This window comes from Diaporthe amygdali (assembly GCF_026229845.1).
Source record: "Diaporthe amygdali strain CAA958 chromosome Unknown NODE_24_length_778219_cov_64_757418, whole genome shotgun sequence".
NCBI classification, from domain to species: Eukaryota; Fungi; Ascomycota; class Sordariomycetes; order Diaporthales; family Diaporthaceae; genus Diaporthe; species Diaporthe amygdali.
In genome coordinates, this window is record NW_026517044.1 from 37,760 (window position 1) to 50,645 (window position 12,886).

General features: G+C 54.3%; 2 protein-coding genes across 2 annotated transcripts; one reads left to right on the top strand and one right to left on the bottom strand.

Annotated features, from left to right (window-relative positions):
* Window positions 1-4,781: 4,781 nt before the first annotated feature.
* J7T55_010636 (serine/threonine-protein kinase RIM15) lies at window positions 4,782-10,837 on the top strand (the record flags this gene model as incomplete). Its single annotated transcript, XM_053130727.1, has 5 exons — window positions 4,782-5,261; window positions 5,315-5,440; window positions 5,555-6,398; window positions 6,567-7,391; window positions 7,503-10,837. 5 exons carry the CDS (start codon window positions 4,782-4,784, stop codon window positions 10,835-10,837), a joined length of 5,610 nt encoding a protein of 1,869 aa, XP_052990919.1.
* Window positions 10,838-11,287: 450 nt separating this feature from the next.
* Window positions 11,288-12,813, bottom strand: J7T55_010637 (uncharacterized protein; the record flags this gene model as incomplete). The annotated part of the gene is made up of 3 exons (XM_053130728.1): window positions 11,288-11,390; window positions 12,205-12,239; window positions 12,547-12,813. 3 exons carry the CDS (start codon window positions 12,811-12,813, stop codon window positions 11,288-11,290), a joined length of 405 nt encoding a protein of 134 aa, XP_052990920.1.
* Between the last annotated feature and the right edge of the window lie 73 nt (window positions 12,814-12,886).

Sequence of the window (12,886 nt, forward strand, 5' to 3'; positions counted from 1 at the left end):
TTTCGATTTTGGCATTGCAACTTTCGTGTGGATGGTTTACACTGTATTGGCTCGGCGCCACGGTATTGGCCCGGGATCAGTGACAGTTGAATCTCTCTCGAGGTCATTTGCACTTTGCCCTGGGTGATGGAACCCTTACTGCGTAGCACCCGGGGAAGGATCTTTGCAACTCTATTTGTAAGACCGAGCCGCGAGGACGAAGAAGGATAAGCGGCCGTTCGCAGTAGGCAAAAGTATCGATTCTCCTTCTCCACGCTGAGCGCCTGCTGCCACAGCAATCAACCGATGGAGACAAGGCGCAAAGCAGGTGACGACGAAAGTAACAAGTCAGATGAAGTGATCTTAGTGCTGGCAGCCTTCAAACATATGGCACGAGTTGGTGGTGTCCCAAAGAGTAGTAACGAGATCTGGCCAAGCTCAGCTCGGGGATCTGGGACATATCTTCGCCCGCAGGCACGACGCCAGTGTGCGGCACGGGGCTGTGCGAGTGAGCACTGACTAGCATACCCTGCTGATAGTCAAACTGGCTTTGATGGGCGCAAGTCAGAGGCAAGCACGAGTAGTGGCTTGGATGCCCTACTGCCCAAAGAAGTGCTCGTTTCTTGGTGTGCTGGGCGTGTGCCCCCATATCGATTTTCATCCGCCATGCAGGCTCGGAAGAGGCCCCAAACAGGATGACCAGGTGCTGAAGAGTAGACGCGAATGAGAGCCTGTCCCGAGGGTGGAGGATGACGGTGTGAATAGGCTAGGTCGCGGGGCTACGGCACGACCTGCAGACAAAGATGCAGTAGCCGCCTCACTGGCATCATGCATGCTGTAGCCGGGTGAGGAGCTGGCCATACACGCTGCTGGTGGTAGCGAACTAGCATGGATGATCTGGTAAACACCCGTTTTAGCTGCCGTTGGACCCAGAGATTGTGGTGTCAAGCATCATCAAGAGGAATTTCTGGAGTGACAGCCAACATGACATCGAGGGTGGTCATGGTGCCCGCTTGGGAGAACAGAGCTTCAATTGCATCTAGGCTGGGCGGCAGAACGACTTCTCGGGGAACAGGGCACTGTGCTGTGCTGCTTTGCGGATTCAGCGCTATGCCCCAAACATGGTACGTAGTCAAGATGCCCCCATAAGTCGATCACGGAGGTCAGGGATGAGAGAAAAAGTATGGTCGACATGTGGCAGGTGGAATCCACGCGAGACGCGAATGGCATTCGTGCCGAAGTGGGTTCTCTGGGGCTGCATATCTCAAGCGGTTCCAAGTATCTTGTGCGACGGGGTCATGCAAGCGTGGTGTCTTTTTGTCTCTGGATCAGCCAACGGTGGCTTGATCTGTGAGACTAGTCAATGTCTTTGAGTGTTTGACCAAACGCAGACAGATAAGACCGGAGGGCTGTTGGTTATAGGACTGGGAGAGCCAGGCGGAGGCAGGGGCTAGAGGATGATGCATTGGCATGGCGTTCACCATTATCAAGTGACAAAAGGCCGTGAGCCAGTACAGTTCATTGGTTTCTTGCTGCTGAGGGCGGGCGGTAGCATTAGGCCAATCCACATCTGGAACAAAGGACTGCCCAGCGTGTGGGCTCCCAGGCACCACAGATATGGGGAGATGAGGTGCCGCGGGTGAGTATGGAATGCCACTCGCTCGAGACAGAGAAACTTAGTCGTGTCAGATATGTCTTGCCTGCCGATCAGCCGTGGTACTGTAGCCGTGGCTGTACGCAGTATGGATGTTTTCAACATCGATGACACTGGAAGTTCCAGGATGGGCTTCGGGCGAGGGCGAGGGCGGAGGCGAAGGCGAGGTCAAGAGTCACCTCATTGCCAGGATGGTCATGGTCTCTTGGGGTTGGATGTGTTGGCAACCGTTGTTATTTGAAGAGGTGCAAGTGGATGTGACAGTGACGAAAAGAGTCATCGTGTGCAGTGAAATATCTAAGTCGCGTAGACGTGCAGATCATGGCATCAGAGAGGCTCCGAGAGAGTGCGAGGAAGAGCGAGAGAGAGAGAGGCGCAAGAGAGAGGATTGTGTGATTGCAGAGAGTGACACTCAATGTGAGCGTGTGCCTGAGATGTGCAGAGGCAGAAACCAAGACCAGAATCCCATGACCACGGATGGGGGGGTTGTACCACGGTATTACTCGATACACGTGTTTGCTCCCAGAAATGGGTGTGGTGCAGCGTACCCCACTAGCAATACCGGGCGGCGGGATCCGCCCCTTGCTTTGGGGGAGATGGACTGTCCTGATTCGGTCGGGTTACACGGCGGAAACGTTCCTTACCAGACTTTACCAGACTTTCCCAGAAAGTAGAGAAAACGTCAGGGAACGACGCCTTGTCAGTCAGTCATTCATGGAAGGCACGGACTTTCAGAGGAATTTCCAATTTCGATTAAGCCCGCCCAGGCGAAATCAGATGTCAAAACAAGAGACTCGAGGATATTGTGGGAAACATATCCAGACCTAATGAAGTAATTTCATGGTCTGCCAGGTGCTTTGCAGCATGTCATAGTGTCCGTCCACTGCATGAGCATGAGCATGAGCAAAAAAGCGAGTACTACCAAGCAAGGCAGGCAGGCAGGCAGGCAGGCAGGCAGTCACTCAGTCACTCAGTCTTTCTGTCTGAGGGCAGGAGGGTTCGTCAGTCACTTCTCTTTTTCTTTCTCTTTCTCCAATGACCGCACCGTACCGTACCATACCGTACAGCGCGTACTGTACATATTTGCTGCTAGTCTACTGTAATGAAAAGCAAGCCGACCACCTGCTGGACGCGTGCAGGGATGGTCCAGGAATGTCCAGGTGCGCCCAGGTGGTGGTCAAGGTCACACCCTCCCAAGGGCACTCAGAGCCCATCCATCCATCTGTCCGTCCACTTGGAAGGAGGAGGAGTAGTAGGAGGAAGGGTAGGAACCTTGGCCGGGCTGCCGCTGCCGCTCCCGCTGGTGGTTGAAGTTGTGCTGATGCTCCTGCTGCTGTTGCCATTGCCGTTTAGTAGTACCCCACTTTTAAACTCTACCGTCTCGAAACCACACCAAACTTCACGCCATGGATGCACCTGAAGCATCGATTGTGAACTGATGGACTGAAGAAGTGGTCAACTGAGTGAACCGACCTGGTTGTGATACCGTATACACTGGGTTGGACGTGAACAGAACCTTGCCTGGCAGTCACCAGAGCATTTAGACCTGGCATGACAGGAACAATTTGTCCGTCTTCTTCTGCTTGGGCCGACCAACACCAGCACCACCTCTTCCATACACACACTCTCTTCTCTCTCTATCTACTTTACACAGTGCTTCCCTTTTCCCTCTCCCCCCCTTCACAACCTCGCTCTTCTTTTCAGCAGTTTTTCAATCGTTAACTCTATCATACAAACACACACACACGCTCTCTCTCTCTCTCTCCCACTTACCCCCTCTGTTTCCACCCCTCTGCATTGTCGACGTGCATCAGTCCTGCCTCACTTGCCGCTCACTTGGGGCTCCACGACTGGAAACTTGAACTTGGACTGGAACTGCAACTTCAACTGCGATTGCGACTGCGACTGCATCTGCATCTGCAAGTGGGCTGGACTCGGTGTTTGATGTTGGACGCGCCCAACCGAGCCGCACCAGCCGTTCGCACCGTTGACCTGAACCTGAACTTGAATGACCTGACCGGACCTGACATTACATTAATCATCTGCCTGCACCAAAAGCAGCATTGGGTAATCTGTGCCCCATCCCTATGCACCAGCTGTGCATGCATAGCATAGTCCAGCATGTAGGTCCTCTTTTTCTTTGTCCCTGTTTTGTTGTTCTCCTCTGTTAGTGCAAAGGCAGGCGGCACCACCACCCGCACTAGCAGCGCGCCACGATGTTGACGAGACACTGCATTGCTGTGCAGTCCCGTGCCCACTTCCTGCCACTCCAACTTTGATCCTGACACCCACCAACCAAAGCCAGCCAACCAGCCTTCCCAGCCAGCACTCGCCAGTCAGGTCCCCACTAACCTCGCCTGTTCCTCATAGTACACGACGAGCCCCGACCAAGTCCACGTCGAGCCAGACCAAGCAGGCCCAGCAAGTCAAGTGTGCCCAGTCACCCAGTCAGTCTGTCAGTTGGTCGGCCAAGGACTCCAAAATCGAAACGGGCCTCTTCCCTTGCCCACCCGCGACCCGCGACCAACCACCAACGACAGAGTGAACGAGGCCAGTACCACCACCACTGTATAGCAGCTGACGGCCCATTTTTGTTTTCGTTGCCCATGTCGGCGTGACGGGCACTCGTACGCCCTCCGACCACGCTCCACGCTCGACACAGCCTCCCTCGACCTGCTCTCTCCCCCCAGCTTTGCAGAGGCACAGAGACGTCCACACCAGATATGTCTCGGGTCGCTGCATGCTGCTTGATGTAGCTCTGGGCTGTTCGTGCCAGACACCTTCGTCCTGGCCGGGCTGTCGAGCCAGCCCTGCTTGTTGGCCGCACGCCGTCGCTACTGCTACCGTCGCCGACGACCACCTATTTATCGCCAATTCTCCGTCCGCCGCACCCCGTTTCCAACGTCTCCGGCCTGCCACTCTCAACCGACCCCTACACACGTCAGTCATTCATGCGCTCTTTCACCATCGACGCGTTTGCACCCACGGCTGCGACATCAGAGACTCCCAGACGACCCCCTGAACGATTCAACTTACGACTTGCTTCGAACCTACCCTTCATTGCCCCCAACACGAGCCCACAGATGAGCTGGTCCAAGTTGGTTCTGTCGTCTGAGCCCAGCCCCCAATGGATACAGATCCGGCACAAATGGCTCCGCCGGCGGTGACGTCGCTGCGCGCCCAGACGGCCGGCGTCATGGAAAGGTCTCTCAGCCACCACCAACGGGAGAAGGACAGGGAAGATCTCAAGGAGGCTGCAGAACAGACCCTGAACGTCATTGTCGACTTGAACCTTGATGGCTCCATCCGCTGGGTGAGCCCTTCTTGGGTCGATGTGATCGGTACGGATGCGGCTCAAGCTCAGGGCACCCTCATTTCCGATGTCGTCGTGAGCGAGCCTACGTCCATATTCACCGACGTGGTTGAGTCCATGCAGGAGGATGATTCCGGTAGCAAATTCATCCGCTTCTCTGTCAAGACTGGGCCTGAGTCGAAGTTACTCGCTTCCGAAGATGCTCCCCAGGACAGCGAACAACAGGACGAAACCGAGCAAGAGGAGGGTGCCCCACAAGTCGTCGACCTCGAGGCGCAAGGCATCATGGTCCATGATACTGGTGGAGAAAGCCACGTAGGTCGCCCCGATAACTACAATCTCCAAGAACAAGCTGACTCGTTTCCTAGGTTATGTGGATGATCAGGCCATGGGTTGCGCCCCGAGAGATCAAGATAGATCTCGACTCCGAGCTCGTCGACTCACTTGGTTCCGGAGCCGAAGTCCTCGCTGGCTATCTGACCCGACTTGCAGAAGTAGGCTTGGAGGATCCTACTAGCTATGATCCTCCACCGCCCGTTCTCTGTCGGATTTGCGAGCGCCAAATACCGCCTTGGTGGTTTGAAAAGCACACAGACCTTTGCCTACAGGAGCACCAGGCCGAAATGGAGGTGCAGATGGCTCAGGAAAGCTTGTCAGAGCACCGCCATGCCATTGTCAAGGTTCTTGATGCCCTGGAGGCCCGAAAGAGTCGCTCGCTCATCGGAGAGCAAACGGCCTTACCAGCAGCTGAATACAAAGGAATGCCCATTGGGCCTCCACAATCCAGCGCCTCGTCGCCCGGGACATCCTCCCCATCAACTAGCGGTGCCCGATCACGAGAGAGATCCTCGGGATTTGGTCATTCGCGTGCAAGATCCTTCGCTGTTCGGCGACCACAGGCCCGGATCGTCGAGTTGCTACTCGATTTGTGTGACACGGCAATTGAGATCAGCACCCCGGCCATCAAAGAGTCCTCAACGCAGAACCCGGGGGAGTTCCGCACTCAATCGCCGCAATCCGAGTCAAGAATAGGCCAGGTCATGCAATGGCATTCTCCCAGTACCAACACTCTCGAGCAGGAGCAGGGTTTGGCATTCTTGTGTGCCGATACAGAACGAATCGCAAAGGCCAAGATTGACGCCGTCTTCCGCCATAGGAAAATCATCGAATATGCAGAGCGCATACGCATTGAGTTCTCGATAAAGGTCCAAGACTGCATTGATGGTGCCATGCGACGAGCTGCTCGGATCGCTGCCGGGCGGATGAGCGATTCTACCGAGTCTGGGTCGGAAACTGGAGAAGAGGATGTCACACCTGCCCAGGAAGAGGGCATTTTCCCCGGATCTTTCGACGCGGGCGCATCTCTTGCCTTGGCTCTGGAAAACGCAAACCTAAGCGATGACGTCGAGAAGCGACGGTTCTCCACAGCTATCGAGTCGACACGCTCAAGCAGTCCGAAAGAATGTCCCACGCCCCGATCCCATCATGGCATGCTAGGTGCGCTTGGTCAGGGTGCAAGAGAGTCACGCCGAGAGTCAATGCTTCTCGAGAGTGATACAGGGGATAGCGAAGGCAGTGTGCGATCGTCTTCGGTGGCCTCTCGACCCCCTCCACGAACAGAGTCTCCGATCTCAGAGTTTGGGGATCTGAGGAGACAAGCCAGTTCTCGGTCCCATCACCGACGAAGCTGGATCCTTCCTGGTGCCATCTCTCCACGAAGGCAAGAATCACCATCTCGCAGCGCCCACCAACCCTCATCGCCCCTCAGAATCTCGAAACCTCGAGGTCTTGGGTTTCAGCAAGACGGCATGGTTTCTCCAGAGCCGTCACCAAAATTGCCCAACAGCGAGTTCAGCTCACCCATTGCTGTTCCTCAACACCAACACCACCAACACCATCATCATCATCACAGAAGACAGTCCTCTGCCGCGATATCATCATCAACAGGGGAAAATGTCAGATTGCCACCCTCGCCACGGCTCAACGGAGTGGGTGCCCCGCCCATGGCCCGTGCTGTCCCGCCCTCGATCAAAGACTTCGAGGTCATCAAACCCATCAGCAAGGGTGCTTTCGGCAGCGTGTACCTCTCCAAGAAAAAGTCTACTGGAGAATACTTCGCGATCAAAGTGCTAAAGAAAGCGGATATGGTGGCAAAGAATCAGGTTACCAACGTCAAGGCTGAGCGGGCCATCATGATGTGGCAAGGCGAAAGCGACTTCGTCGCTAAGCTTTACTGGACGTTCTCAAGCAAAGACTACTTGTATCTGGTGATGGAGTACCTCAATGGCGGCGATTGCGCCTCTCTGATCAAGGTGCTTGGCGGGCTTCCGGAGGATTGGGTAAAAAAGTACCTTGGCGAAGTCGTCCTTGGTGTCGAGCATCTTCACAGTCGTGGTATCGTGCACAGAGACTTGAAGCCGGATAACCTTCTCATCGATCAAAAAGGTCATCTGAAACTAACCGACTTCGGTCTTTCACGGATGGGTTTAGTCGGCCGACAGAAGCGAGCCCTTAACAGTGGCTCGACTGAGCCCGCTCCTGACTTACTAAAAACAGGCCCATTCGCAAGGTCTACGTCCGTGGGGTCCTCAATTTCTCGATCAACATCACTCGATGTCCATGCCCCACGCCACCCTTCATCACCGGGCTCAACACCGCAGATGACTCCTAGCGATTTCGGCCTAAGCCTCGGGCAACCGTCCTATTTCAGCCTTGGCACGGCGCAAGAGCCCCGCCGAATATCTAGTAGCCATCGAAGCGATAGTGGAGGCAGCGAGTCTCTGACTCACATGCTTGGCAACTTCAGTCTGAACGATAGTACTCAAAGCTCAGCGTCCCAGGCTATCATGTCGCCGAACGAGGGAAGTGAAGGAGGCAGTCCCTCCATAGAGGCCGGGTCTCTGCGCCAAGCAAGCACGACGAGCACACAAGGCAGCATGGACCAAGGAAAGGCCACACCACCTTTGCCTAGCATGCCTCCGCCGAACTGGGCCTTGTTTGATCCGGAAGATACAAGCCGGCGGTTTGTTGGCACGCCCGACTACCTCGCCCCAGAGACGATCCGAGGCGAACCTCAAGATGAGACAAGTGATTGGTGGTCGGTTGGTTGCATCTTGTTCGAATTTCTCTATGGCATACCGCCTTTCAATGCAAGCGAGCCCGATCAAGTATTCGAGAATATCCTGGCTCGAAGGATTCACTGGCCGGACGAGAGCGAGGATGAAGTGTCGCCTGAAGCCAAGGATCTGATCAACAAATTACTGTGCATAGACCCACAGGAACGGCTAGGCTCGAACAAGAACGAGAACTTCGCATCTGGTGGAGAGGAGATTCGGAATCACACTTGGTTTCAGGGACTCAGCTGGGAGACTTTGTTGTTGGATGAGGCTCAATTCGTGCCACAGCCCGAAAATCTCGAGGATACCGAATACTTCGATGCTCGTGGTGCCACATTGCAATCATTTGCAGAAGAGATGGAGGATCAGTTGTCGCCGCAACCAGGCGGCCCTGTCACTGATTATCCAGAACGCCCGCACGACGCTTTGAACCGCGTACGGTCACAAGTCAACTCGATGAAGCGCGGACTGATGCCTCTGCACATACCGCCCCACGTCCGAGATCTCAAGAGCAGAAGACTGAGCGAACCTATGGTCAATGATGACTTTGGCAACTTTGCTTACAAGAACTTACCTGTGCTAGACAAAGCAAACAAAGATGTCATCCAGAAATTGCGCGCAGATGCCTTGGCGGCACAGAACAAATCATCAGCGGCCACCAGCCCTGTTGGCATAAACCAAGTCACTTCACCAGGTGGCGCTGGCCTCGAGGGCAGTCCTGTGTTGTCAAACCCAGTACACAGGACGTTGTCCAACGCGAAAGCCACTCAGCGCCCACAGTCTCCATCAGGCTTGAGCAACGCGCACTCGTCGCCAAGCCGAGTCTCACAGCCATCGTCTCCTCTTCTGGTTTCGTTTGTGGCAGGGCAAGAAGGAAGACGTAAGGCTTCCAGTAATGCTTCCAATTTGTCTCAACAGTCAAGCTCTGGTAGCTCACTTCAGCCAGGCAACTTCTTCGATGTGCCACGTGTTCCGCCGAGCCTTCAGAAGGCCGCCTCATCAGTGTCAGCGTCTCCTGTTAAGGGCCGCGGTGCACCGCCGCCACTCGCTTTATCTCCACAGAGGACGGTTACGACACCTCGCCAGGGAAGTGGCCAATCGAGCGCTAGGTCGAGGTCACTTACCGTCGGCTCGCAGGAAGGAAGCCCTGTGGCTGCCGACCTCTTAGCACACCATCGAAACCGTCGCAGCCAAGTCTTCGACATGTCACCTTCGTCGTCTGATAACGAAGGCGAAAAAGCCAATGCCGCGCTTCTTAGGGTCCAGAGGCGGCGCCACAGCTCCCGGCGGTTGTCACAAATCACGTATGACTGCCCAACATTCCGGCCGCTCGACGTTCTAATATGCGAAGACCACCCTGTATCTCGGATGGTCATGGAAAAGTTGCTGGAGAAGCTGCGCTGCCGCACAATCTCGGCCTCCACTGGCTCTGAGGCTGTTCGGTACGCCATGAGCGACATCAAATTCGACGTGATATTCATGGAGTTCAAGCTACCGCAAATCAACGGTGCCGACGTCGCCAAGATGATTCGCGAGACCAAGAATGCCAATTCGCACACGCCACTAGTGGCCATTACCGCGTATTTGAAGGAACTTCAGGCTCCGCACTACTTTGACTCGCTGATTGAGAAGCCCATCAGCTCGTCGAAACTGACTGAGGTCCTCACTCACTTTTGTCAGTGGAAACCTGCGTCGCCCAGTCAACCTCACATGACGCCGATGTCGCTGGCCCGCCCGATACCGTCAAGCTTGAGGCAGGAGAGCTTGAGACTGGAGGATAGCCCTACCAGTGGTACGTCTTCTGGCTTTGCAAACCGGCCCGGTAGCAGCTTCCGTGGTTCTAGCCGCGAGGACTCGATTTCCTCTAGCCTGTTTGGCGACTCAGAGTCAATATCGACTGATGACATCCCTGTCGTGATTAGTCGGAAGGCCACGGGTGATTGGAGCGAGCACGGCCTGGGAATTGATGTCTCATCGGAGGAGCATATGCTGAGCTCGAGTGATCTTGCGAAGGGCATGCCTCCGCTGCGGCTCCAGACAAGTGCTCCGGGACAGATCGAGCACGGTCCAACAGTTGTGCCGGTAGCCGGTCCGCAGCCACGTCGCTCTTTCGAGAGACTGCGGGCGAAACGAGAAATAATGGAGAAGAGACGCCTCGAGGGCAACACCGGCTTCGATTCCGCAGACGATGAGGACGAAGAGCTAGGCCTCGGAGGCACCGGCAAGGCAGGCAGTCCTGGGCCAACTTCTGCCCCAGCATCGGTTTCAACTTCGAAGCAGCACTACCGTAGCAAGTCGGTGCTCCCTTCATCGAAGCTCGGCATCGAGATGATGCGCGCCAACAGCCATGAGAGTACCAACTTGCCGGATGGCTCGTCCGCAACCGAGCTGAGGATGCAAGGTCTTTCTGCGTCTGCGAATGAGGTTGAATGTCAATCCCCACGATCTGGTCCTAGTCTCCAGCCACCGGATCTACATGCTGGTGGACTAGTTCTGAGCCCGGCTCCAGTGATCAAGGAGGAGAATGAGGAAGATGAGAAGACCGTGATTATTCACACACCTCCGTCTGGGGAAGCGGCCGAGTTGGCTACAAAGGACGGAGACGAGATCGAGGAGACACCGAGGCCGCCTCCATCTACAATTGAGCGAAAGCTGTCTTCTCCCACGCTCGGGACTGAAGATCAGCCAAAATCAACCTCAAAAGAACCCCCTATCGATCTCAATGAGCAGTCTGTCGATAACGACGGAGGGACAACATCAGCTAACGACAGCTGACTAACCGACCATAATAATGGTCAAGATCAAGCGGCTGGCACGACTGCACAACCAGTAGTCACCAGCAACAACAATTACAACACTTTTTCCTTGCGTCATTTGATTTCGATTGCAAACCACAGGCTCAGCGCGGCGTTCAACGGGCCTAACAAAGTTTGATCTACGCGTGTTGAAAATGAGACTGCCGACACCTTTCAATGTACTTCCAATCGAGCATATCCACTTGAGGAACAAGAAATGATCTAGGTGAACACGGTCGGCAGTAGGTGAAATTTGAAAAGGTGCGGGCTGATTACGGGGACGGATGGGTGGGTGGCCAGCTGAGATCAAGCTGATTGAGGGTACTCTTTCTTCTTGTGTCTTTTTTATTTATTCAGCACCGGCGTTCTTCTCGAGGGGAACGTGAACAACAACCGCAAGGGCACAAACAAGACACAAAATCCGCATACTTCAGACCGTTCCGTCGTCGTCGTCGTCGTCGTCGTCGGCGCCGTCATCGTCATTGTCAGCATCAAAGGCATTCGCGGGTGTAAGGGACAAAAAGGGCCGCCAGCTCGCAAAAATGCGGTAGCCAAGCAGTCAGCTCTTCTCTGCTCTTCTTCTCTTTCTTGTTTTTACTTCCCTTTGTTTCTCTGTGTATCTTAATCACGCAAGGACAATTGCTTTCGCCCCTCCCCCGGCACAAATTGTGCCGGGGCCGTCTCAGGTCTGTCTGTTTGTCACAGCTGTATGAGGTCACAAAGATCGTTTCGTTTGGTTGGTCCTGGGGGTGCGAATCTCATATATTTTTATCCTTTTAGCTGGCTTGGGCTGGAGTCGGTTTCTACATACATGCATGCATACACGTGCGTACGTACATGGGCAGTGGGTCGGTTGGAGTACGAGAGAAGATGGGCCTGGCTAAGTGAGCTGGGGGTAGGGGAGTAGGAACGTTGAATTGTATGCACGCCATTGGGGGGAAAACAAAAGCTGATTCAAAAAGAACAAAAAAAAAGATGGAAATCGATCGATCGACCAGGTAGACAGACAGATGGACGGACGGGTGGGATGAGTCTCGACTGGCGCTCCTGCGGGGATGTGGAATATAAATAAGATTGGAAAGAATTCTTTCTTGGTGCTGAGTGTTTGTGTTTGTGCTGCTGAATCTGTATACCACTGCGAGTAGATGAAGATTTGAAGTCAGCACGAATGTGTGTTACTTTTTAAGGTGCACTGCCTATGGTTGCGTAGCTGCCCAGCGTCGCAAAGTCACGGAGCATGCATGTGGTTCAAGTCGGAATTGTGCTAGGTACACCTTGAATGCATGCCCTACATCTATACATGTCCTCATTTCTACTCGCCACCTATGTCAACTTCAAGATTCTCACCACCAGGCCGGTGACTTGGTAGTGTAGACATAGACCTTCACGCACCACGTCAGCCAATCTTTCCCTCAAAGTTTTATCTGTCTGGCGATGAGGTCAAAGCTTACTGCAGACAAAATAGAAGGTAGGCATAAGACTGTGGGCCCCCCAAAAGCTGTATCACAGAAAGGCTTCCTTCACTGACTTGGGGCTCTTCAGGAGTCGGAGGGGGAGTATAAGACGGCCTCGATGGCTTTTGATACATCACTGACGGCTGGCATTGCAAGCCCTGTTTTCATTTTGCATCGGGGCTTATTAGCAAGGACAGATGAGGGAACAAGCAACTGTGTTCGATCGGACACTCACGATAAAATAACACACCTCGGCCTTCGGGACCTTGGTGTACGCATTCTTGAGTATTTTGAAGAACTCGGGTTTGCTCGTGAGGCCGGCCACGCCATCTACGGCATAGAGGACTTCGCGCTGGGGCCGGTTGGGGAGGTTCTTGCCGTCTTTGATAAAATTCTTCATGGCTTCCACATTTTGCTCTCTTGAAGGATCTATTTTGGTGTTTTCATCGAGTACGGCAGAGATTCTTGCTGCTGTTACCAGCGCTGGTTCCGTGGTGTTCATGGTTGCGTTGATGGATTATCCGCCGATATTAGAAGTGTTTGTAGTTGTTGACAATTGCTTCTTAGCCCATCGA